This window comes from Danio rerio, chromosome 4 (genome assembly GCF_049306965.1).
Source record: "Danio rerio strain Tuebingen ecotype United States chromosome 4, GRCz12tu, whole genome shotgun sequence".
Classification (NCBI taxonomy): domain Eukaryota; kingdom Metazoa; phylum Chordata; class Actinopteri; order Cypriniformes; family Danionidae; genus Danio; species Danio rerio.
The window spans coordinates 73,763,744-73,787,500 of record NC_133179.1 but is presented as its reverse complement, the minus strand read 5'-3'; the positions used below and the strand labels follow the sequence as shown (position 1 = coordinate 73,787,500).

The 23,757-nt window shown below is 40.8% G+C and overlaps 4 protein-coding genes across 5 annotated transcripts in view; 3 read left to right on the top strand and 1 right to left on the bottom strand.

Moving 5' to 3' along the window:
* LOC110438442 (protein NLRC3-like) overlaps positions 1-23,757 on the top strand; it is a 367,431-nt gene that overhangs the window by 215,929 nt on the left and 127,745 nt on the right. The gene's annotated exons all lie outside the window — the stretch shown is intronic.
* Positions 1-23,757, bottom strand: part of si:ch73-389k6.1 — a 778,105-nt gene that overhangs the window by 678,563 nt on the left and 75,785 nt on the right. The gene's annotated exons all lie outside the window — the stretch shown is intronic.
* si:dkey-165o8.1 overlaps positions 1-23,757 on the top strand; it is a 75,889-nt gene that overhangs the window by 23,205 nt on the left and 28,927 nt on the right. The gene's annotated exons all lie outside the window — the stretch shown is intronic.
* Positions 14,638-22,166, top strand: LOC101882617 (uncharacterized). Of its 2 annotated transcripts, none has more exons than XM_021475795.3 (2): positions 14,638-14,695; positions 15,080-22,160. In XM_021475795.3, the coding sequence occupies exon 2, from the start codon at positions 15,257-15,259 to the stop codon at positions 21,410-21,412; it is 6,156 nt and encodes a 2,051-aa protein (XP_021331470.2). In that variant the 5' UTR covers positions 14,638-14,695; positions 15,080-15,256; the 3' UTR covers positions 21,413-22,160. The 2 variants fall into 2 exon arrangements, 1 of the variants encoding a protein (XP_021331470.2); XR_012402444.1 differs by lacking the exon at positions 14,638-14,695 and having other exon boundaries at positions 16,292-21,645; positions 22,030-22,166.

The window sequence follows — 23,757 nt, the reverse complement described above, 5'->3', positions numbered from 1 at the left end:
AAAACACGAGGATATGATCTCACACGAGCGTCAATGTCTTCAGCTCGCAAACGGTCTCAATATACTCGCAATTATTACACTTAACGCATACACTATGGTTCTTAAACAACTTTAGCACACTTTAAATCAATGTAAACTGTATATAACTCACGATTTGCAGTTATAACACTCAAGTTTCTCTCAGAGACAAGCCTCTGCGGTCTCGTTCTCTCAAACTTCTCCTCAGCTCTCCCGATAAACCAATAATAGCTTATTCACCTATAAGAGAGGCGGGGACTAATGGGTATAGACCCAATCAGGTATTAACACACAAACTTGATAGCAAAAAGCACATTTTCACCCAAGTGCAAATCAACCAAACACTGAAATGTAGCGAACGAGTTACTTAAAGGGAAACATACCATATAACTCCTATAATAGTATGCATACTAAAATGCATTTTCTTAACAGAATAGTGGTCTGTTAATATTATCTATCTATTAGATTACCATAATATGAAAAATATAATTATAATCTCTGTATATTTCTATGTAAAAATATATATTATGCTCTGCTTTTAGGTGCAAGTGGGTTTAAGTAAGCTCTTTTTTAATAAGGGCTACATCCTCCCCCTTCTAAACTTCTCATGCCCTCATGAGACATTTAAAATTGAATTACTGTTCTGACAATAGGGCCAGGGGCTGTAGGGACACACTGGGAACACTGAGCCATGGGATGACACCAAACTGTGTTGCAGCTCTTTTGGGTCTTTGACAAATCTTCAATGTGTACTACCATCCCTCGGTGAACCATAGTTAATGGTTTATCAGTGGGTCGGCCCAAATCATCATAACTCAGCTTTATTACTGGTTTCACTTCTCTCGTAGACTTACGACACACAGCAGGTTCAGGCCCCGGTTTGGGAACATTTCTGTGGTCATTGTCTCCTACACCTTGATCATCCACAGCTTCAGCAGGCTGATTGAGAACCTCTCTAGCCTCCTCTTCCACTGTATCATTTCTCGCTTCACACTCTGAATTTAGTTCTGGACCATATTCAGCAGGTATAATTTCAGGTTCCACAGCAATTTGAGGTGTTGGCAGAGTTCTCAGAGCAGGAATTAACTTTGGGTAGTAATAACAAAGGTCGTCATCCTCACTCTCAGATGTCTCATGGTTTTCATCTCTTACTTGCTCAACATTTTCAACTTTCTTTTCCTTTTGTACTCTTTTTCCTGATTGTGCTCTTGTTACAGGTGACTGTGTTGAGGGATTGAAGTCATTCGCCTTACTGAATCTCACATTCTCTCCAACAGGTAACAAGTGGTCACGATGCATTGTCCTTATTGCTCCCATTCCACGCTCAGGCCTCAGTTTATAGACCGGTAAGTCCTTAAACTTCTCCACAACCACATATGGTAAGGAATTCCATCTGTCCTGGAGTTTGTTCTTTCCTTTTACAGCAAGATTTCGAATGAGCACTCTGTCTCCAACAGTCAACAGTTGAGGTTTCACTCTTGTGTCATAGAGCTTCTTGTTTCTTTGATGAGCCTTCAACGAAGTCTCAGCCGCCAGCTGATATGCTTGTTGCAGTTCAGCTTTCATTTTCTCAACGTATTGCAGATGAGTCACTCCTTTCTCACCAGCAGGTGAAATGCCAAAACATATGTCTATGGGCAGACGAGCCTCTCTTCCAAAAAGCAACTGATAAGGGGAGTAGCCTGTAGCCTCGTTTTTTGTACAATTATAAGCGTGTACAAGCTGAGTGATGTGTTGACTCCACTTACTTTTTTGGGCTGGCTCCAGAGTACCTAGCATTGACAGAAGGGTACGGTTAAAGCGTTCTGGCTGTGGGTCACCTTGTGGGTGGTAAGGTGTGGTCCGTGATTTGCGGATCCCCAACATTCCCAGAAGTTCCTGTATCAACCGGCTTTCAAAGTCTCTTCCTTGATCGGAATGAATGCGTGAGGGCAATCCGTAATGAACAAAAAACTTTTCTACCAACACTTTGGCAACTGTCACAGCTCGCTGGTCTTTAGTAGGAAATGCTTGTGCATAGCGGGTGAAGTGGTCAGTTATTACTAGCACATTAGCAATACCCTTACTATCAGGCTCAAGGGACAAGAAGTCGATACAAACCAAGTCTAGTGGACCACTGCTGGTAATGTGGCTTAATGGGGCAGACTTTTGAGGTAAGGTCTTGCGTGTAATACAACGACCACAATTTTTTATGTATTGCTCAATGTCACTGGTCATACGTGGCCAGTAAAACCGATCTCTCAGTAACTCTGTGGTCTTCTCTACTCCTAGGTGACCAGAATCATCATGCAGAGACTGCAGCACTGTTAAATGGTATTTCTCTGGCAACACTAGTTGAACTTTCTCTTTTCCACTTTGGTTTTTGGTGACTCTGTACAACAGATTATTTCGAATGACAAGTTTGGGACCTTGGCGTTGCAGGAGAGTGAGGGTAGGATCAGAACCTTTTATAGGGGTGAGTGGCTTGCTTCGTGCAATGTCTTGTTTTACTTTGCCAATAACAGGATCCTGTTCTTGTGACAATTTTAGGTCAGCATGAGTCAACTGCTCTAGATGACAAACATCAAGCAACGCAGGACAAGAGTAAACAGCGGGGATGCTACCAGGTGAAACACCTAACTGGTCTATCAGTCTGGACTTTTCATCACTCCAAGACAAGTTGGACAACTGACAAATAGCTTTTACTCCAGACTGTGGAATTTCAGTCCAAGAGAAGGAAGTGGCAGGTTCCGCAGGATAACGGGAAAGCACGTCAGCATCAATGTTGTGTTTGCCTGGCTTATACTGCAGGCTGAAGTTATATGTGGCCAAGGCTGCTAGCCATCTATGACCAGTTGCATTTAACTTTGCACTTGTCAGTACGTAAGTTAGAGGATTGTTATCAGTTCTCACGACAAATGGAACTCCGTACAGGTAATCGTGAAACTTGTCTACAACAGCCCACTTTAATGCAAGGAACTCTAGCTGGTGTATGTGATATCTCTGTTCTGAAGCACTCAACTTTCTGCTAGCAAAAGCAACAGGTCGAAGTCCATCAGAGTGTTCTTGATTCAGCACAGCACCAATGCCACTCAGACTTGCATCAATGTGGAGTATGTATGGTAGGGATGGATCAGCAAAGGCAAGTACAGGTGCCTGAGTTAAACACTTGATTATCTCTTGAAAAGCTTGTTTACATGCGTTGTCCCAACGCTCACCAAATTGATCAGTCTCCTTGAAGTACTTCTTTCCTTCCACCTTACTCTTTCCTTTTGCAGGTGGGTAACCTTTCGTTAACTCTGTCAGAGGTCTTACAATGGAGGAGTAATTCTTAACGAAACGGCGATAAAATCCACAAAATCCAAGGAAAGATCTTAAAGATTTTAGGTCAGTAGGCTCTTTCCACTGAGTCACCGCAGCAACTTTCTCGGGGTCTGGAGCTATTCCTGCAGCAGAAACAATGTGTCCCACATACTTGACTTTTGGCTGACAGAACTGGCACTTGTCGATAGACACTTTCAGCCCCCATTCCTCCAGTCGGTCGAGGACTTTCATCAATCGCTCCTCATGCTCTTCCAGTGTGCTTCCAAAGACAATGAGGTCATCGAGATAGACAATCACTTGTAATAGATGCATATCTCCAACCACTTTCTCCATTAATCTTTGAAACGTCGCTGGGGCCCCAGTGATTCCTTGTGGCATACGTTGAAACTGGTAAAACCCCAGTGGGCAAATGAATGCAGTTTTTTCTTTGTCTTCCTCAGACATCGCAATTTGGTAATAGCCGCTCCGCAAATCCAAAACTGAAAACCATTTGCTTCCCGCTAGGCAGTCTAATGCATCATCAATGCGAGGGGTGACATATTGATCAGGTGTAGTGCGACTGTTTAGAGTCCGGTAATCAATGCACATTCTCACAGCACCACTCTTTTTCCGCACTATTACTATAGGCGATGCATATGGGCTTCTGGACTCCTCAATGATACCAGCAGCTAGAAGATCTTTCAGATGCCTTCTGACATCATCGATATCGGCTGGGGCAATGCGCCTTGAACGCTCTCTGAATGGGTGAGGATCATGCAGTCTAATTTGATGGGTGACTCCTTTAGCCAAGCCTACATCCCATTCCTGTGTCGAAAACACATTCTTTCGCTCAGCCAGCTTCAAGCGTAATCTTTTCTCCCAAGCTGTAGGTATGTTCGAATCACCAAAGTTAAACACGTCAGGATTAATCTGATCGTTAGACTCTGTAACTCCATGAGCAACAGTGACTGTATCTGTAGGGAATATTTGAGCAACTACAGTCCCTGGAGGAACTGAGAGTTCTTTGCTGGTCTCATTTTGAATCAAAATCCTGAAATTGTTTACATCTACTGCTGATGAAGAAAGAACGACAGGGGAAACAAGCAGTCCAGCAGGAAGGGAATCAACAGGAGAGGTTTCAATGAGAAAGATGTCTCTTCTCAAAGGTTTGTCTGACTCAATTTTGCATGAAGCATATCGCTCACCTTGTGATGGTACATTAAGCATACCTGGGCCTTTCCATCTCACTAGGCCCTCAGGTTGGTCGACAGCAAAAGATGTGGTGTCCAGGTGTGTTTGAATTCTGAGTGAGTGGGCACTGCGGGTGATATTAGTACCTTCACCATTTGTCATTCGCTGGAAGAAGCTAGCATTGGTTCCGATGATTAATGGAAACTGCTGTGGTCCTTTAGGGTCTGGACAGACTAAAGCAAGGATAGTGACTGTTTCTTCTGCACCAGTAAGAGCAACAGGGAATGTGACATCAACTACAATGTATCCTTTATAGGGATAATTGGATGAACTTAGGCCCCAGATGGATAGGCCAGAAAGAGAAAGTATGGGCACATTTGACAGGTGTTCAGAATACCAGGAGTCGAAAACAATAGTGACTTGAGACCCGCTGTCCCAAAGAGCATAGCATGGATGTCCTCCCACTTTCACTGCAATGGTAGACGCTGGTCCAACTAAACCCTTGGGAAGACCCTTTGGCTCACAGCTGTGTATCTGGCTCTTTTTGGAAAAACAAGCTCTATCTTCAGCATGGCTGTTCGGATCACTCTTTGTTCCTTTAGCCCTTTTTAAGGAACGTACTAGCTTGTTGATTACAAGAGTGGCATTTTCAGGGGCTTTACATTTAGTTGCGATGTGTCCCTCTTCACCACATCGGTAACAAAAGTAGTCAGCTTTGGGTTTTGAAAGCTGGTGTCGCGATGAACTTGAAACAGGGGTTTGTGGTAACTGGGCATGGCTTGTTAAATTACTTTGACCAACACTCATTACGGCTAGCTGTTGTTGTAACTGCTGTACTTGTTTTTTCAACACCTGAACCTCAGTCTCTTTGACTACTTCCTTTGAGTCTGTGGGGCTTATTTGGCGTGATTTCACTCTGTTCTCGATCATCATGGATGAAGCAATATTTGAACGATCAGTTTTTATCTGAGCCCTCAATTCTTGAATTTCTGCTCTAAGTTCATGTACAACAGTGGGACAAATGCTTTCTTCCTGCAAGTGTATGGGCTTTGCAGTAGCAGTTATCTTGCGTCGAGTGGCTTCTATCTCCTCAGCCTCACGAACCTCATTTAACAGACTCAGGAAAGTTGGTGGATTTTCTTTCCGCTCCCTTAATCGCAACTGCAATAGCATCATGTCAGATTCAACAGCTCCTCGAATCAATTGCTCTACTCTAGCCTTATCAGCATTCGCAGAAGTCAGTCCCCCTTTTTGGATGACTTTAGTCAGTGATTTTTCCATTCTTCTCAGAAAAGCAGAAAGTGACTCACCAGGACACTGTCTAAGAAGCCGAAAAGCAAAGTATAAGTCTTCTCCAGACTCAGAAGATCCAAAAGTACTTTCCAGAGCTTCCACATATTTCACCGCTTCAGCATCAGGACATGACATACGGACAGCTTTAATGATTTCCAGGGCTGGTCCCTTTAAACTTTCCACAATTCTTCTCCGTTTCTCCTTTTCAGAGCACTCACATTCAGATATCATCAACTTAGCTTGTTCAATCCAGTGATCCATAGTTTCTTCTCCTACAGGGGTTGGAACAATACCAGAGAAGGTACGTAAACGACGGTAGGCACTTCCATCACTCGATGGTCTTACTGTTTTTTCAAGAATTTCACCCACTGCACAAATTATTGACTCAGGTGAACTGGGATTTGCATTCTGTGGAGAAAATAGAGCATGTACATCAGTCATAGACTTGCCTTCATCCTTCAGAAACTTGGAGAGCTTGTCAGCAAACTCTGCTGGAGCAACATGAGCTGATTCTCTTTCCGTAGCTATGATAATCATCCAGGCTTCCTCACCATCTGTAGGATGCAATTCCTCAGGGCAATTAGTGGGATCTACAACTTCTCTGCATTCACACAGCACTAACAGAGTTGTCGGAGTGGCTCCACCTTTTGAGTCTCGAACCCGTACTCGTCCAAAAACCTTCACACTCTCGGCCACTTTTTCAATGCAAGCAGTCTCAGTGTTTTGTGGTACTCCTGTCAGCAACAACGCATGAGCTGGGTCGATTACTGCTTCTCTGCACCACTCAAGAAGTTCACTCTGCAGTTGTGGGTCACTTCTGAAAGACATTTCTCAATAATAATCAGTTAGTTACAGGATGGTGTCAGTTTTTCCTCTTCAGTGTTCTTAACGTGTATTAAGGTGTTTAATTTACTCTTCTTAGTGTATCAGGAAAAGGTGAGAGTGTATCCTGGACGAGCCCCCAATTTGTGTAGCGCCCCCTGCCCTCTTAGGCTTTGTCCTGACCTAAGCTCTATAGGGTGGAGCACCGGATTCCTACAGTTTAGCCTCTCGACTATTATTTCACTCCCCCTAATCAGATACCACTTTTAGAGAACTTCAATGAATAAGCAAAACAAATTAAGTTATAAACAAATAGAAATTTATTTATAAACAAAATAAAAATAAAGATGAGTATATATGTATTTGTTATTTATATAGGTAATATTATAGGTATAAATATAATTATAATACTATTTATAATAAGATATGAATTATTAATACAACCTTATATCAATAAACAATAGATAAAACACTAATTGCAAAGAGAAACAGTTATTTACCTTCAGTAAGCAAACACAGTATGAGTATCCAACAACTGGACCCCAATCACTTAAGCAATAAGCATTTTACACTTTTGTGACTTGATGCACTTTTTAGACGCTCCCTTACTAAAACTGTAAATTCACCCTTGAATGATTTAGATTACTCACAGTTATTTACTGCATTCGTATCTCAGATTATAGAATCTCAAAGCAAATATTCTCCAAATATAAATGTAAAAATAACACTTTTTTTCTCTTTCTTGTAACCGTTAACAGCAAATAAACACTTTTGCAACACTGAAATATTGAAAGTGGGCCCACTCTCACACACACACACAGTCTCACCCACCCTCGATGCAGGCCTGTTATGTTGCTCGGGTGCGTAGTGGCCTTTGAAACTGCAAAATGGCCTCTTCACTCTTAAAAGAGCAAAAAGAAAACACTGTAAATGTACCTGGCGTTCCTGCAGCCGTCACGATCGTCGTCCGTCCCGCGATCGATGTCCGTCCGTTCCGCGCGATGCCGTCTGTCCCGCGATCGATGTCCTCCACCGCGAACCGTCAGTCCGATGCAGCGTCAGCACACAGCATGAACACTCCAGCCGATGCAATGAATCTGTCCTCCTGAACGAGCTTCACTCTCTTAACAGTTCACTCGCTAAAACACTGCGTCAGTCTAGTGTAGCAGACAGCTAAAACACGAGGATATGATCTCACACGAGCGTCAATGTCTTCAGCTCGCAAACGGTCTCAATATACTCGCAATTATTACACTTAACGCATACACTATGGTTCTTAAACAACTTTAGCACACTTTAAATCAATGTAAACTGTATATAACTCACGATTTGCAGTTATAACACTCAAGTTTCTCTCAGAGACAAGCCTCTGCGGTCTCGTTCTCTCAAACTTCTCCTCAGCTCTCCCGATAAACCAATAATAGCTTATTCACCTATAAGAGAGGCGGGGACTAATGGGTATAGACCCAATCAGGTATTAACACACAAACTTGATAGCAAAAAGCACATTTTCACCCAAGTGCAAATCAACCAAACACTGAAATGTAGCGAACGAGTTACTTAAAGGGAAACATACCATATAACTCCTATAATAGTATGCATACTAAAATGCATTTTCTTAACAGAATAGTGGTCTGTTAATATTATCTATCTATTAGATTACCATAATATGAAAAATATAATTATAATCTCTGTATATTTCTATGTAAAAATATATATTATGCTCTGCTTTTAGGTGCAAGTGGGTTTAAGTAAGCTCTTTTTTAATAAGGGCTACAGATATATCTCCTATGACTAAAGTTTGTCTATATTTTATTTCTTATTTCATTCAGTCATTTATTTCTCATCTATAATCTTGTTGTCTTTAAGGTCATATATATATGTCACTGACTCTTGAGATAATTGGACAAAACATATCCAGCAATTGTAAAAAGCTAAAAAATGAAAATATGTTCATTTTAAAAACATTATTAATAGAATATTTAGCACAATCATCTCCTCTGATTTAATCTGACTATTTATTCTTTGTGGTTTAGTTCTTCAAAAGCATAAAAATGAATAAAAATGTTATTTAACTGATGAAGAATATCTTGATAAGTAAATATCAGTTTACCTCTGCACACTACATCAGTGTCTTCATGAATATATGACATGCATTCATTGTGTTTTGTCAAAATATATATACATACTCTTAATAAAGTAAATAAAGCCATTTAAAATGTTATATATAGATATTACCCATGTAATAATGTATTTTTATCAATGTTTTATTTTGGTAAAATAAATCAGAAACTATTATTAAATCACTGTTTCAGTTGTTATTAAACTAAACTATTCTATTTCCCTGTTATCTCATGTTAACTGATTAAAGTACTCTCGTTTATGGATCGTGAACTTTCATTATTACACTATTTGGAAAACACCACAATCACTAAACACCCAAAAGTTTTTATCGTTCCTTGATTTCAATAAAGAGCTATTGTAAAGCTCAATTAAGATAATGAAGTTATCTGTATTTAATTTAATAACTCAATTTCAAACGTATAATCAAAAGAATAATGAAATGAATAAAAACAGTGAAGTTAGATATTTTTACTGATATTAATAAATCATTTGACACAACAAAGACTTGTCAACCCCGTCTTTCAGTTTCTGAGGAAAATTATTTACATTTTTATTGACCTTTTATCCTGAACCTTTTAGAAATGATGAATAAAAAGGGTATTAAACTATCTCTATTGTAAATGAGTGAATGAATAAATGAGTTAATAAACCATTAAAGCTGTCTCGTTCTTGTCTTAGGATAATTTAGAAAAGACATTTTTGAACCATTTTAAATGCTGAATACTATATCTATACAATGCACAGCATCAATAAATACACTGCCTTAAAAAAAAAAAAATATATATATATATATATATATATATATATAATATTTCTAACAGTGAATATAGACAAACAGATATTAAAAAATAGTTTAAAAACCCCTTCAGAAATAGAGAGATAACACATGTACATTCAAGTTATGTGCTGCAAACAATAAATAAAAGACAAACTACAACATTTGAAATGTAATGCTGTTTAATGGTTTTCTTGGTTTGTCCTCTGGTTAAACATTATTCATTTGTGTGTGCTGTTTCTCTTCACTGTGATCTTCAGTTATTTTGTTCAGTTTGTTCAGTTTTGCCTTTCTATTGTATAAACACACTCTTATTGAATATTATTGAACAGCATCCTATAGAAAATAATAACAATATAGCAGAGAGATCTGTATGAGGTGTATTCATTTATATATAAATCTCTAATCTTATTTTATAGGTTCAGCATTGCTCTAAATATTCTCCATTGACCTCTCAGATTTCATCTTAAATTCCTTCTATAAATCTTCCTTCAACACACTCGTCTTCAGGACACGCCCACAGTCAGGAGAAGCTCATGAATATTCATGTCAGTGGAACCAATAATATTTGAGGATATACCTGTAGATCACACAGGTTTGTTTTAGTGAAGTGAAAGAGTGAAAGATAATCAGATAATCTCAACCTTTAAATGTAACTATAGAGGAAATTAAAGGGAACTTGAGTGGAGGAAAGGTTGGCATGGCCAGGAGACTAATGATGTGGAGGGACAATAAAAAATGTGAGAGTCTTTCTGTGTTGATACACTTTAAGGAAAAAAATTTACCAGCAAAGGTGAAACTAGGCTTCATCAGCTATACGGTAAGAGAATATGTTCCTCCTCCTCTTCATTGTTATAACTGCCAACGCATCGGTCATTCAGCTGCTTTATGCAAAGGGAAAATGCGTTGTGCAAAATGTGGTGAAGAGCATCAGTATGGGAAGTGTAGAGAAGGAACTAAGTTAAAATGCTGCAACTGTGGAGGCGAACACAGCGCTGCGTATGCAGAATGTCCAGTTCAGCAGCAGGCACGTGAAATTTAAAAGGTAAAGACCAATCAAAATTTAACATATGCAGAAGCAGCTCGTAAAGTAAAACAGCAGACAGAAACACAAACTCATAGGGAACATGTACAAAATTCTCAAGTGAATGAATCTGAGAAACAAAAGAGCATGCTTCAGAATAACTCCATTGATAACATTAGTGTGATTAAAATTGACTTAGTGGCATTCATCTGTGCAGTGGTGAATGGCACCGCACAGGTAGAAAGAAGGTCTGACAAGATTAAAATTGTGGCAGAATGTGCAAACAAATTCCTGAATTGTACAGATATATCGGCTGAACAAATCCACAAGATATTAAAAGCAAAAGAAGAAAAGAAAGAGTGGAATATGATGGCAAGTTATGATGCATCCCAGTGTAGTGATATTTAACATTATCATGTCTTTCCTATTGCTTCATTGGAATGCCAGAAGTCTGATTGCTAATGGACAGGAGTTTAAAAAATACATCGGAAATATGAGCAAAGCTCCTGATGTAATTTGTATTCAAGAAAGGTGGTTATGCAGACCATTAAATTTCAAGCTGAATGGTTATGAAGTAATAAGGAAAGACAGGAATAATGGTAGAGGTGGAGGGTGTGCAACTTTCATGAAAGAAAATGTGATTTATAGGTATGTAAATAATGAAAGTGAAACAGAAAGCATATGAAAACAGAAGCAGAAAGCGTTTCTGCTGATGGGCTTATGCGGGGCCCTGGGATCTCGGAAACTGATAAAAGCGGTCAGCGCAACTCAAAACCCCACTAGGCTGGCCGGCTTGATTGAAACACTGATGGGTAGGGTCGCGAATCAGACTATGGTCCTTGACCGCAAACTGGAAACCATCGAGGTGAAGCTAGCGGCTCTGCAACAAATTTTGGCCAGATCGGGAGACGAGTGATAGACATTAAATATCTGTGAAATTGGCAGATATTGACCTAAAGTGGAAGTATCTTACTGTCTTTTTTTTCAGCTCTCCTCTTACTCCTGCCAGACGGCCTCGGCTGGAAGTAAACAACTCCCTGGGATAAGCAAGATAAGCGGACGCTCTGAAATTCCTGCCCCTGTCAAGGACACCTGCGGGACTCTGGACTATGCAGGCTCACACACACACAAACATATCTACAGATAAACATTCACCACCGATCCCCATCCAAACGCCTTCGTGTGCTTTTACCCACGTGGGGCGTGGGCGGGGCTGTGACTTGCGCCGGAAATGGCTGCTGGACCAGTTGGCTGCCCGCACTCAACGGACTGTTTTCCATTACCCCTGTTCCCATCCCCTCTGTCTATGTTGTGTCTTGCCGGGGTGCTTATGCTAAGATAGGGCTGTTTTTCTCCCTTTTCTCACTTTGTCCTAATCAAGGGCAAGCTGAGGGGGTGTTTTTTAGCCTAACTGACCAAATGTATCTTTCTTCGTTTCTAAATGCTACCTCCTAAGATCTGTCTCCCCTGAAAAGTTGTTTGTGATGTTTTGTGTATGGTCTGGGGGGTCCAATTTTCGCTATACGAAAGTGTAGTGACAAATAAAGGCTTGATTGATTGATTGATTGATTGATTGATTGATTATAGAAGGAATGGGTGAGCATGGGGTAATCAGAATAGTCAACTTCTATAATTCTTTTTTAGAATTAGCAGTAGGCATATTGGAAAGCACTATAGTTGAAACATCAAATAAAATTATTGTATGTGGTGATTTAAATGCACACAATAGTATTTGGGGTAGTAGGAAAACAGATAAAAATGGGGCTATAATAGAAAATTTCATGGAAGAGAAATCTTTAGTGTGTCTAAATGATGGCAAACCAACAAGAATAGATATAAGAAAAGGTAGCGCATCATGCTTGGATCTTACAATAGTCTCAGCATCACTAGCTGGTAAATCTAAGTGGTCAGTTTCTGGAAATAATATAGGAAGCGATCATTTTCCTATCATCTGTAAAATTCAAAGTAAGGTGCATACACAAAATTGTAATAATGGTATAAAATGGGTATACAAAAGTGCAGATTGGGGAAAATTCCAAGCAATGTGTGAAAACCTTTTTAAAAATATAACACTGGAGGGAAATATTGATCATGTATAGGGTAAGGTAATAGATGGTATTTATTCTGCAGCATTACAATCAATCCCATTAGCAAATGGCACAAGAAAGAGGAAAAATGTACCTTGGTGGTCTGAAGAATGTTCAAGGGCAATCAAAGAAAGACAAAAAGCATTTAGATCTTTAAAAAGCATGCTCACCCCAAAAGCAGTCTTAGATTATCAAAGGGAAAAAGCTTATGTTAAAAAGATTATCTAGAGCACAAGGAGGGCAGCCTGGCAAAATTTCTGTAATACAATAGGCAGAGAAACTGATATGAATACAGTTTGGCATATGATTAAAAAGATGAATGGAATTGACAGCTCCAGGAAAATACCCGTGATGGAGGAAAATGGAAAGATCGCAATTACAAATAAAGAAAAGGTCACAATGTTGGCTCAAACATTTGCTAAAACTCACAGCATTGAAAATCTAGATGATGTATTTTTAACAAAACGTCAACAAATTATGGAACTATATGGAGATGTATGCATGAAAAAGATAGATTTTAATAGTAGTCTAGATGATGAATTTAAGTATTTTGAGATGAAAGTAGCTATCTGTAATTCAAAGAATACAGCACCAGGTAAGGGTATGATAAGTTATCAATTGTTAAAGAAGTTAACAGTTAAAGCATTAGAGCAGGGGTTTTCAAAGTGTGAGGCGCGCCTCGCCTGGGGGGCGCCAGAGCATGTCAGGGGAGGCGCGGGAAAAATATATAATAAAAATATAATTGTTAAGTTTAATTATTATATGTATTTTTTATTATATTTAAACGTTTTAATTAAACAAAGCTAAAAAAAATAATACGTCAAAAATAAGAAAACCTTTTTTACCCAGAAAGCCATAGCTGTGAATTCGCTTCTGTTTGGCAAGTCTGTCGCGCGCGTTCTGATCAGCTGTGTTGTTGCGCGCACGCTCAAGAGCGGTGTTGTCGCGCGCCTACTGAAGGGCGGGACCGAAGGTGTGCCGCGTCGCGGGGGCACTTTTGATCATTTTGGAAGGGCACTTTCTATCCAGGACTAAAAGGGGCATGTGCACTGCACAGGTTGAGCCCTATGTGTGCACGTGCCTGCAATGGATAGGTTTCTGAGACCCCCCGATTCAAAGCCTTTAAGTTTTATATCCCCTTAATATGCTCTGCTGTTGCTGCATCAATTTCTCTCTGTAACATCTGGATTGCAATTTACACTGCAATGTTCACAATTTATTATTATGGGGGGAAAATCCAAACAGTATTATAATGTTTTAAATATGTATATATGTATACACACACACTTTATTTTCACTGTTTGTAAATAATTGTTCTTAACATTTTTGCATACAGTTGAAGTTTAGGATTTACGTGGACAGGACCAGCTGATGAACCACGACCTTTATGTGTGGTTTGTCAAGATATTTTGGCTAATGACAGCATGAGACCCGCTAAACTTCGACTGTTTTGACTGGGATGGACAGTTCTTGGATCTGTTCTATTCATATTAACCATCATCCTAGTTTTAAAAACATTATATTAAAATACTTGTTATTACTCTGTAAATAATTGCACTTTCATGCAAATGATGATAAAAGTGAGTTAACAGTCTGACATCTGTCTGTGTCTTTATATATACTGTATATATATATATATATATATATGTATGTGTGTGTGTATGTATGTGTGTGTGTTTGTGCGTGTTTGGGAGGAGGGGGGCGCCAATGGATAAGTTGTGTCAAAAGGGAGGCCCACTGTCTTAGACTTTGAAAACCCCTGCATTAGAGATATTATTAGAGGTAATAGACCTTTTACGCAAAAACCGGAAGTACGTCAACAACGTGTAAACCCAGTTCCGGTATGAGTTTTTTGGCGGAGAAAAGGCAGCTAGAGTGTTTTCGGCGAGCCTGAGTTGTCTTCTGTAGGAAAGTCCTATACAGGGTTGCAGTTCTTATGAGTATACCCTAGATGGCGCACCTCTCTAATTTGACCGACATTCACTACTTTCGCTTTCAAGAGCAAGCACATGGCAAAAATCACTTGTGAGGCACGGTGAGAAGGCAAACATCTATCCTGTGTGCGTTCATGCCAAGAAAGTAAGTTTATTTACTGATTCCCACCAAAAATATGGGTAATACTTATGTTAATACTGTTGTAACAATATCTGTAATGTTGTATTTCACCTTTAATGCATATATTTGCATAATCTTATGTTATATGTTAATCTGTGTTGGGAAGCTAATATGCTAGTCCAAACTATTTATGCCATAGTATGTTTCCTTGTTGGATTAATGTATATATTTTGACACATGGTGTAATGTTGAGTCATTTCTAAACACTACAGTTTGACAGTGAATTTATTCCTATACCTAAAGATTATTTTCTGTTGTAATCTAAATGGAAATGTTTGACTGTTATTTGTTAATTGCTAAACCTGTAATATTTTATTGATACTTAATTTGTTCTATTTTATGTTCCAGACCACACACACACACACACACACGTACTCACTCATTAAAGCTATTTTTGGATGAAACTCTCCGAGCCCTTTACTCTCTTACCGGAGTCTCCAGTTTTCAAGGACTATCAGAACATTCCAGAGGTTCCACCTCAACAAATGGTCCTTCGAGCCGGATGATAGTAACCTTGAAGACAACATGCAATCCGAGCAGGAGGTCACACCAACCATTGTGCAACCTCGTACTCAGCGGGAGAGACATCCACCAGCCTACTTGGGTGATTATGATGTTGGATATCAACCAAGCCAGATTCCAGCTTCCAGTGCAGGGGACAGTAATACAATGCCAGCAGCTGCCATTGCATCTGCACATCCAGATGAAGCGCATGTGCCTTGCCGATCATTATCAGCACATTCATCTGCAAAGTCTCGTCAAAGCCGATCCAGGACAAAGACCACCAGAAGCAGTGTATCCAGCCGTTCGACAGCTTCGCAACTGACAGAGCTACAGGCAGCTATTGTAGAGGAAAAGCTGAAAAGTATGGAGCTAGCAGAGATGCAGAGGCAGATGGTGGAGGAGAGCAAAGCTGAGGAGCAGTGTGAGTTCCTGGATCAACAAGCACGCTTAGCATTATATGAGAGAGAAGAATTACTCAGAGAGCAGCAGAGGAGAAGTCATCAGTTAGATGAAGAGGCTCGTGCAGCACATAAGACCAAAGAACTGATCACCAAACAGCTTGAAAGACAGCGTCGTATTAAGCAGAAAGAGATGGAGCTGGAGAAAGCGCGTCTTGTTGCTTCACTTCTCCGAGAATCAGAGACTGAGAATGCAACTGCTATTTCACAAACTGAAGGTGAACTTGACCCAGAGCAGGTACAGACTGATACACTCCGTTTACCAAAGGTAGAGGTTGCTCACCATACACTACGACAGTTCCCTGATAGTACACAGCACTCTACACCCCACACATATCAGAGTAAACCTGTTACTGCTCAGCCATTAGTTCCACATTCAGTACATGAGCACATTACCTCTCATGCTACATCCAAATCATTATATGTAGAACCAATGAATGTTGTTCCTTCTCCTATCTGTTCTGTTGCAGCACCAGGTGTGTTTCCCTCACAGGTAAAATTACATGTTGCAGATGTTTGCCCTCCTTTAACCGTACAGCCATCTTTGTCCTATGAGAGACAAACATATAGTCAGTTAGGCTCTAATCTTCTATGCCCAGGTGCATCATATGTGTCTCCGGATTCAACAGCGACCAGCTATGCTCAGCCACCTCACCAGTCAATTTCAGTACCGTCTCAGCCCACAATTAATCAGTCACAAAATCCTGTTAGGCAACAGCAGTTAAGCTCACAGCCATTACCCAGGCTAAATGTTCCCAGTGTACAGCCACCAGCCCCAGCCAATGTTATGGATATGCTAATTGCTAATTCATATGGTATACCTAAACCAGCTCTGCCTACATTTGAGAGTGGTAGGGAGTCAGACTTTGCCCTACTAAAAATGGCATTAGATAGTCTCATAGGCTGCCACGCTCATCTCACAGAGCAGTTTAAGTACCAGGTACTTATAGACAGAATAAGACTACCCAGTGCATACAAATTAGCACAAGCCTATATGCATGATCCTACACCGTACACTACTGCATTGCAAGCCCTCCAAGACAAATATGGGCAACCTCGTCAACTTGTACAGAGTGAACTTGGGTCCATTTTGAACTCTCCACCAGTTAGAGTAGGGGATGCCGAAGCCTTTGATAATTTCGCTCTTGCAGTACATGCACTTGTAGGTATGCTTCGTTCTTTAGAGGGGGAGAATGGGTACGAACTGAAGTGTGGCTCACATGTGGACAGACTTTTAGTCAAATTGCCGGCTACCTACCGAGATGGATTTGTTGAACATTGTCTCAGTCGTGGTATACTCGTCACAGGGACAGATAAAACATACACTCTTCATGACTTAGCAGCATGGCTTCAGCTAAAATCACAGGCGAAGCGCATCTCAAGTAGAGCTGTTGACATGTTTCAAGAACAGATAAAGCCTCAAAGGAAAGGGAAGAGTAGCCATACATCATCATCTTCTGTGTACTACAACATTAGTAGCAGTCATGATAAAATGCCACTTACCACTCTGCCATGTCGTACCTTTCCACAAAAGCCCAGGGACAAACCAAAAGCTTACTGTCCATACTGTAATACCCGTGAGCATTATCTCAGTATGTGTTCCAAATTTAAGTCACTGACGACTACCCAGATCACAGAATGGATCAGAGACAAAGGTTGTTTCCGCTGTGGACGCAATCACAAACCTGAGGCTTGCACCCTCAAAAAGCCCTGTAATATATGTCAAAAGCAGCATCTTACTGTACTACATGATGTAAACATGCAGGAGCCCAACAAGGTCCTTATGGTCAGTACCTCAGCAGACACCATTTATCTTGACCGTCCCAATCGTCCTCAACAGGTCATGTTAAAGGTGGTCAAAGTACTCATACATAATGCCAGACACTCACTAGAGGCTTATGCTTTGCTAGATGATGGTTCCGAGCGGACAATTCTCCTCTCCTCTGCTACACAATACCTCCAGCTGCATAAAAACCCTGAAACGCTCTCATTGAGAACTGTCCGACATGAGGTTGTTCACCTGAAGGGGTCATCTGTTTCATTTGAAATTTCACCCGCTGACAATCCTAGACAAAAATACAAGATCCATCATGCCTTTACGGCTGATGAATTGGGTTTCTCAGAGCATACTTACCCAGTGAAAGTACTGATGAAAAAGTACAAGCATTTGCGAGGGTTACCAATACCAGAAATTGATCATGTGCGGCCTGTACTACTAATCGGTTCCGACTTTCCACATTTGCTCATTCCCACTCAGCCTGTGCATATTGGCCCAGCTGGTGGACCTGTAGCAATCTGCACCCCGCTTGGTTGGACACTCCAAGGTCCTGCCAGCCTGATGCATGTTCCTAGTGATGAGCAGCGGTGTCTCTTCACTGCAGTGGGACCTACCCACTTAGATCTACAGAGACATGTGGAGAAATTGTGGCAGATCGACACTTTACCTTATATCAGTGAGAAAGCAGCCACTCGATCCAAGCTCGATCAACAAGCACTTGAATTGCTCGAGCAGCAAACTGTAAGGGTGAATGTAAATGGCACAATGAGATATGCTACACCACTTCTCAGGCGGAAAGACAGTCCTTGTCTAAAAGCACCCAAATCGGTTTGTCTTTCACTACTTCGAAGTACAGAACGGAGAATCATTAATGACCCCAATCAAACCCTGACATATTGCGAGGAGATTCAGAAACTTGAAAATGCAGGTTATGTAAAGAGGCTGACAAATGAAGAAGTTGAATCCTCTGCTGAATCATGGTATCTACCACATCACTTAGTCCACCACAATAACAAAGCCAGGCTTGTTTTCAATTGTTCATACCAGTACAGAGGACTTGCGCTTAACGAACATCTTCTTCCTGGGCCAATCCTGGGTCCTTCACTTCTTGGAGTCCTACTTCGGTTTCGTGAGCACACAGTGGCAATCAGTGGGGACATTAAAGCAATGTTCCATCAGATCAGACTTTTGCCAGAAGATCGCTCACTGTTACGTTTCCTTTGGAGGGACATGAAGAAGAACGAAGAGCCAAATGTCTTTGAATGGCAAGTCCTCCCATTTGGAACAACCTGCAGTCCCTGCTGTGCCACATATGCGCTACAACGACATGTGAAAGACAACTGTGTAGGCTATGAGGATGTTCAAATGTCTGTCGAACAAGCATTCTATGTAGATAACTGTTTGCAGAGTCTTAACTGCCCAGAGAAAGCTCGCAGCCTAATTGACCGAATGCGTAGTCATCTGTCGTCAGGGGGGTTTGAAATCCGCCAGTGGGCCAGCAACATACCCCAAGTAATAGAACACCTTCCAATAGAAGCCAGAGCAGCTAGCACTGAACTGTGGGTTTCTGAGCATAGTTCAGATCCACAAGAGCCAGCTTTGGGTCTCCGCTGGAACTGTCTCACTGACCATCTTGGATACCAACACCGTCAAGTTCATTATTCTGAACCCACACTCCGAAATGTTTACAAGGTACTGGCTACGCAGTATGACCCACTTGGATATCTAATACCTTTCACTACGAAAGCAAAGATATTAATTCAGGATCTTTGGAACCTAAAAGTTGGTTGGGATGATGTTATCCACCCAGAAAGCCTGCGAATACAGTGGCGCCAATGGGAGGCTGAACTGGCTAATTTGCACACCGTTGAAATACCCCGAGCATACATACCACCATGTGCAGACACAGAAGGCATGCAGAGAACCATACATATCTTCTGCGATGCCTCTGAACGTGCGTACGGGTCAGTCGCTTACCTCTGTACTTTAGATCAGCATAACCAGACACATGTTGCTTTTGTGATGGCAAGATCCAGGGTGGCTCCACGCAAACAGATATCAATGCCACGCTTGGAGCTTTGTGGAGCTCTCACAGGAGCGCAGCTAGCAAAGTTACTCAGTAAAGAGTTGTCTATTCCTGCCAGAGATGTTGTCCTGTGGACTGATTCAACAACGGTCCTGAGTTGGTTAAAATCCGACTCCTGCCGCTATAAAGTCTTTGTCGGAACCCGCATAGCGGAAATTCAGGATTTGACATTGGAGTCTTGTTGGCGATATGTTAACACTGCAGACAACCCAGCGGATGATTTGACCAGGGGGAAGACTTTGGTAGAGTTAACCAAATCCCAGCGCTGGAGTCAAGGACCACAGTTCATTCACCAGCATCCAGACACCTGGCCATCCCTGCCTGAATTAGCTGCTCCTGATGATCATGATGAGCTAAGAAAACAAACATTCTGTGGCAATACAATCATCACTACGCCTCAACCTGCCATCTCCAATTATAAAAATTGGAGTGAACTGTTGAAGTTTACTTACCAGTCCCTTCACGGGGCGGCTGATTCCATGACTGCAGCAGATGCCATTGAGGTTGAGTTACATATACTAAGGCAAGCTCAGAGTGACAGCTTTCCAGAAGAGGTGGGTGCACTGACAAAAGGTAAACCCATATCCACCCAGAGCCGTCTGGCTGCACTAGCCCCTGAGTATGATCAAACAGTTGGTCTTATCCGAGTAGGCGGACGGCTTCGCAGAGCTGAGTGCCTAGTTCCAGACACCATACATCCCATAATACTGGACCCTAAACATCCAATTACCATGCTCCTAATCAAGAAATATGACAACCAGCTTCTCCATCCAGGTCCAGAACGGGTCTTAGGTGAGATCAGACGCAAATACTGGATCCTGCGTGGCAGGGAATCCATTAAGAGACACCAGTACAACTGTGAAACATGCCAAAAATGGAGAGCAAAGCCTGTAATACCAAAGATGGCAGACTTGCCTCCATCACGTTTAAGACTATATAAACCCCCTTTCTGGTCAACAGGCGTTGATTGTTTTGGCCCATTCACCATTAAAATAGGACGACGCACTGAGAAACGCTGGGGCATCATATTCAAATGCATGACGACAAGTTGTATACATCTTGATCTCTTAGAGAGCATGGACACAGATGCCTTTCTGATGGCTTTACGAAGATTTGTATCACGTCGGGGAAAGCCATTTGAGATACTGGCGGATAGGGGGACAAATTTCAGGGGAGGAGCCACTGAATTGCAAGAAGCTTTTACAGCGTTAGAAGCTTCACTTAAAGAACAGTTAGCTGGTCAGGAAATTACATTTCAGTTCAATCCGCCACATGCCCCGCATTTTGGTGGTACCTGGGAGCGAGAGATACGGTCTGTCAAAACAGCTCTTCAGGTAGTCCTAGGCAATCGAACTGTGACTGAGTCCGTTTTACGTACAGTGCTGGTAGAGGTTGAGGGAATCATCAACTCCAAGCCACTCGGGTATGTTTCCTCGGATGTAGCTGATCCAGACCCAGTCACACCCAATCTATTGCTGATGGGCCGTCGCGATGCATCACTCCCACAAGCGATCTACTCCTCTAGTGATCTGTTAGGTAGAAGGAGGTGGCGACATAGTCAAATTTTGGCTGATCATTTTTGGGTAAACTTTGTACGGCATTACTTACCAGGCCTACAGACACGCCAAAAATGGCAAAGGGACACCGGCAATTTAACTATTGGACAGATCGTCATGATAGTTGATCCACAGTTGCCACGAGCTTCATGGCCTATTGGTAAAGTGATTAAGACATATGCAGGTGTAGATCATTGCGTACGTACTGCAGAAGTGCAAGTGAAAGAGCGAACTTATCTTCGGCTTGTCGCCCGGTTAGTTAAGTTACCATCATGGGAAGATGAGGAAGGAAACAATTAGCCTTGAGACTTTCCCTAGACTAATTACAAATTTATCTAGTAAATTTGGGGGCGGCTTTGTAGGAAAGTCCTATACAGGGTTGCAGTTCTTATGAGTATACCCTAGATGGCGCACCTCTCTAATTTGACCGACATTCACTACTTTCGCTTTCAAGAGCAAGCACATGGCAAAAATCACTTGTGAGGCACGGTGAGAAGGCAAACATCTATCCTGTGTGCGTTCATGCCAAGAAAGTAAGTTTATTTACTGATTCCCACCAAAAATATGGGTAATACTTATGTTAATACTGTTGTAACAATATCTGTAATGTTGTATTTCACCTTTAATGCATATATTTGCATAATCTTATGTTATATGTTAATCTGTGTTGGGAAGCTAATATGCTAGTCCAAACTATTTATGCCATAGTATGTTTCCTTGTTGGATTAATGTATATATTTTGACACATGGTGTAATGTTGAGTCATTTCTAAACACTACAGTTTGACAGTGAATTTATTCCTATACCTAAAGATTATTTTCTGTTGTAATCTAAATGGAAATGTTTGACTGTTATTTGTTAATTGCTAAACCTGTAATATTTTATTGATACTTAATTTGTTCTATTTTATGTTCCAGACCACACACACACACACACACACGTACTCACTCATTAAAGCTATTTTTGGATGAAACTCTCCGAGCCCTTTACTCTCTTACCGGAGTCTCCAGTTTTCAAGGACTATCAGAACATTCCAGAGGTTCCACCTCAACATCTTCCGAAGTTAATTAAATAAGTAATTTAATACATGCAATTAAAATAGGGGAGAGCGGGGAACAACCTAACACAGGGCCAGTTGTAACACACTTGTTTTAAATACTTCCACACATGATAGTATGATAAAACTTCGTGTATTTACTACATGTCACAGCAATAAATTGTTTCATTGTTAAAAAAATATATATTTTATTTTATTAGTTGAGTTTCGTGAACAGCTTATATTATTAACATTAATTTGTTCAGGTAGATATGCATAACGGTACACACAGGTGACTAGCATTAACTAAATACACTATGAACAATCTTACCTGCAGGTGGGATAGAGGTAAAGCTGGTTTTATATTTGCACATTCAGACTTTCCCTTTAACAATGTAATTTATTTAAAGTATTATTTGCAAACTCTAAATAGCGAAATCATATTAGCAGCCAATGACTATCAAAGTACAGCATTGTTTACAGTCAAATAACCAGTGTTAATGTTGTTTTCAAGTCATGTTTGCATGCTAATTTCAATCAAATATTCAAAGTAACAGGTTAAACAATATAGAGACTTCTAAATGAACGAATGTGTGAATATAATACCAACTTTACTTCTATGCAGGTGGGTGTGTCACGTAGTCGTGATCCATCCTTGCTGCCTTAGCCACCGTGTCGCTATCTTTACAGGATAGCTGTTTAGACTGACGTTTGTAGGTTCTGTCATATACTGACTCCCTTCTCAAAGGAGCTGTAAAGTTGTTCCAAGGGAATAGGCTCGGGACAACACCACTCTTCAGGCTGCAGACATAGGTGCTACCTGTTTTACATTAAAACTATGCCCTTCCTCTCTTCGGATCGCCTGTATCCATTTGGGTTTCAGGTTTGGATCCACGGGAAAAGAATGAAATGAAAGGTAGGGCTGTTTTTGGTTATAAGACGAACAGCCTGGAACACAACAGAAACTGTGATTCTTCGACTCTGCCATTTTTCGTATCTGCCGCTATGATAACAGGAAGTTCTAATGCACTACATTGGCGTATTTCCGTTCGAAAAATGCGGAAGTGCGTAAAAGGTCTATTAACCGCATGTGGAATGAGGGTGTTTTGCCCAAGCAATGGAAAACTGCAGTCGTGCTCCCATTAGTCAAGCCTGGGAAAGACAAAACAAAGCCTAGCAGTTATAGGCCTATAGCCCTCACATCCACAATATGTAAAGTAATGGAAAAAATGACTGTGAAGAGACTCAATTATATATTAGAGAAAAGGGAAATATTAACAACCTTTCAAAGTGAGTTCAGGAAGAATAGATCCACAAATGATGCCTTGATTTTATTCGAAAATGAAATTAGGAAAGCTTTTATAATGAAAGAGTGTATGTTAGCAGTTCTCTTTGACATCGGGAAGGCTTATGATACATTATGGAGGGAAGGATTGCTTATTAAATTGAACAAAATAGGTATAGGTGGAAAATTTTATAACTGGGTGTTAGACTTCTTATTTGAACGTACCTTTCAAGGTAAAATTGGAGAAGAATTATCAGCTGCTTTTAATATTACAAATGGTACACCACAAGGCAGTGCAATTAGCCCCATTTTATTTAATATAAT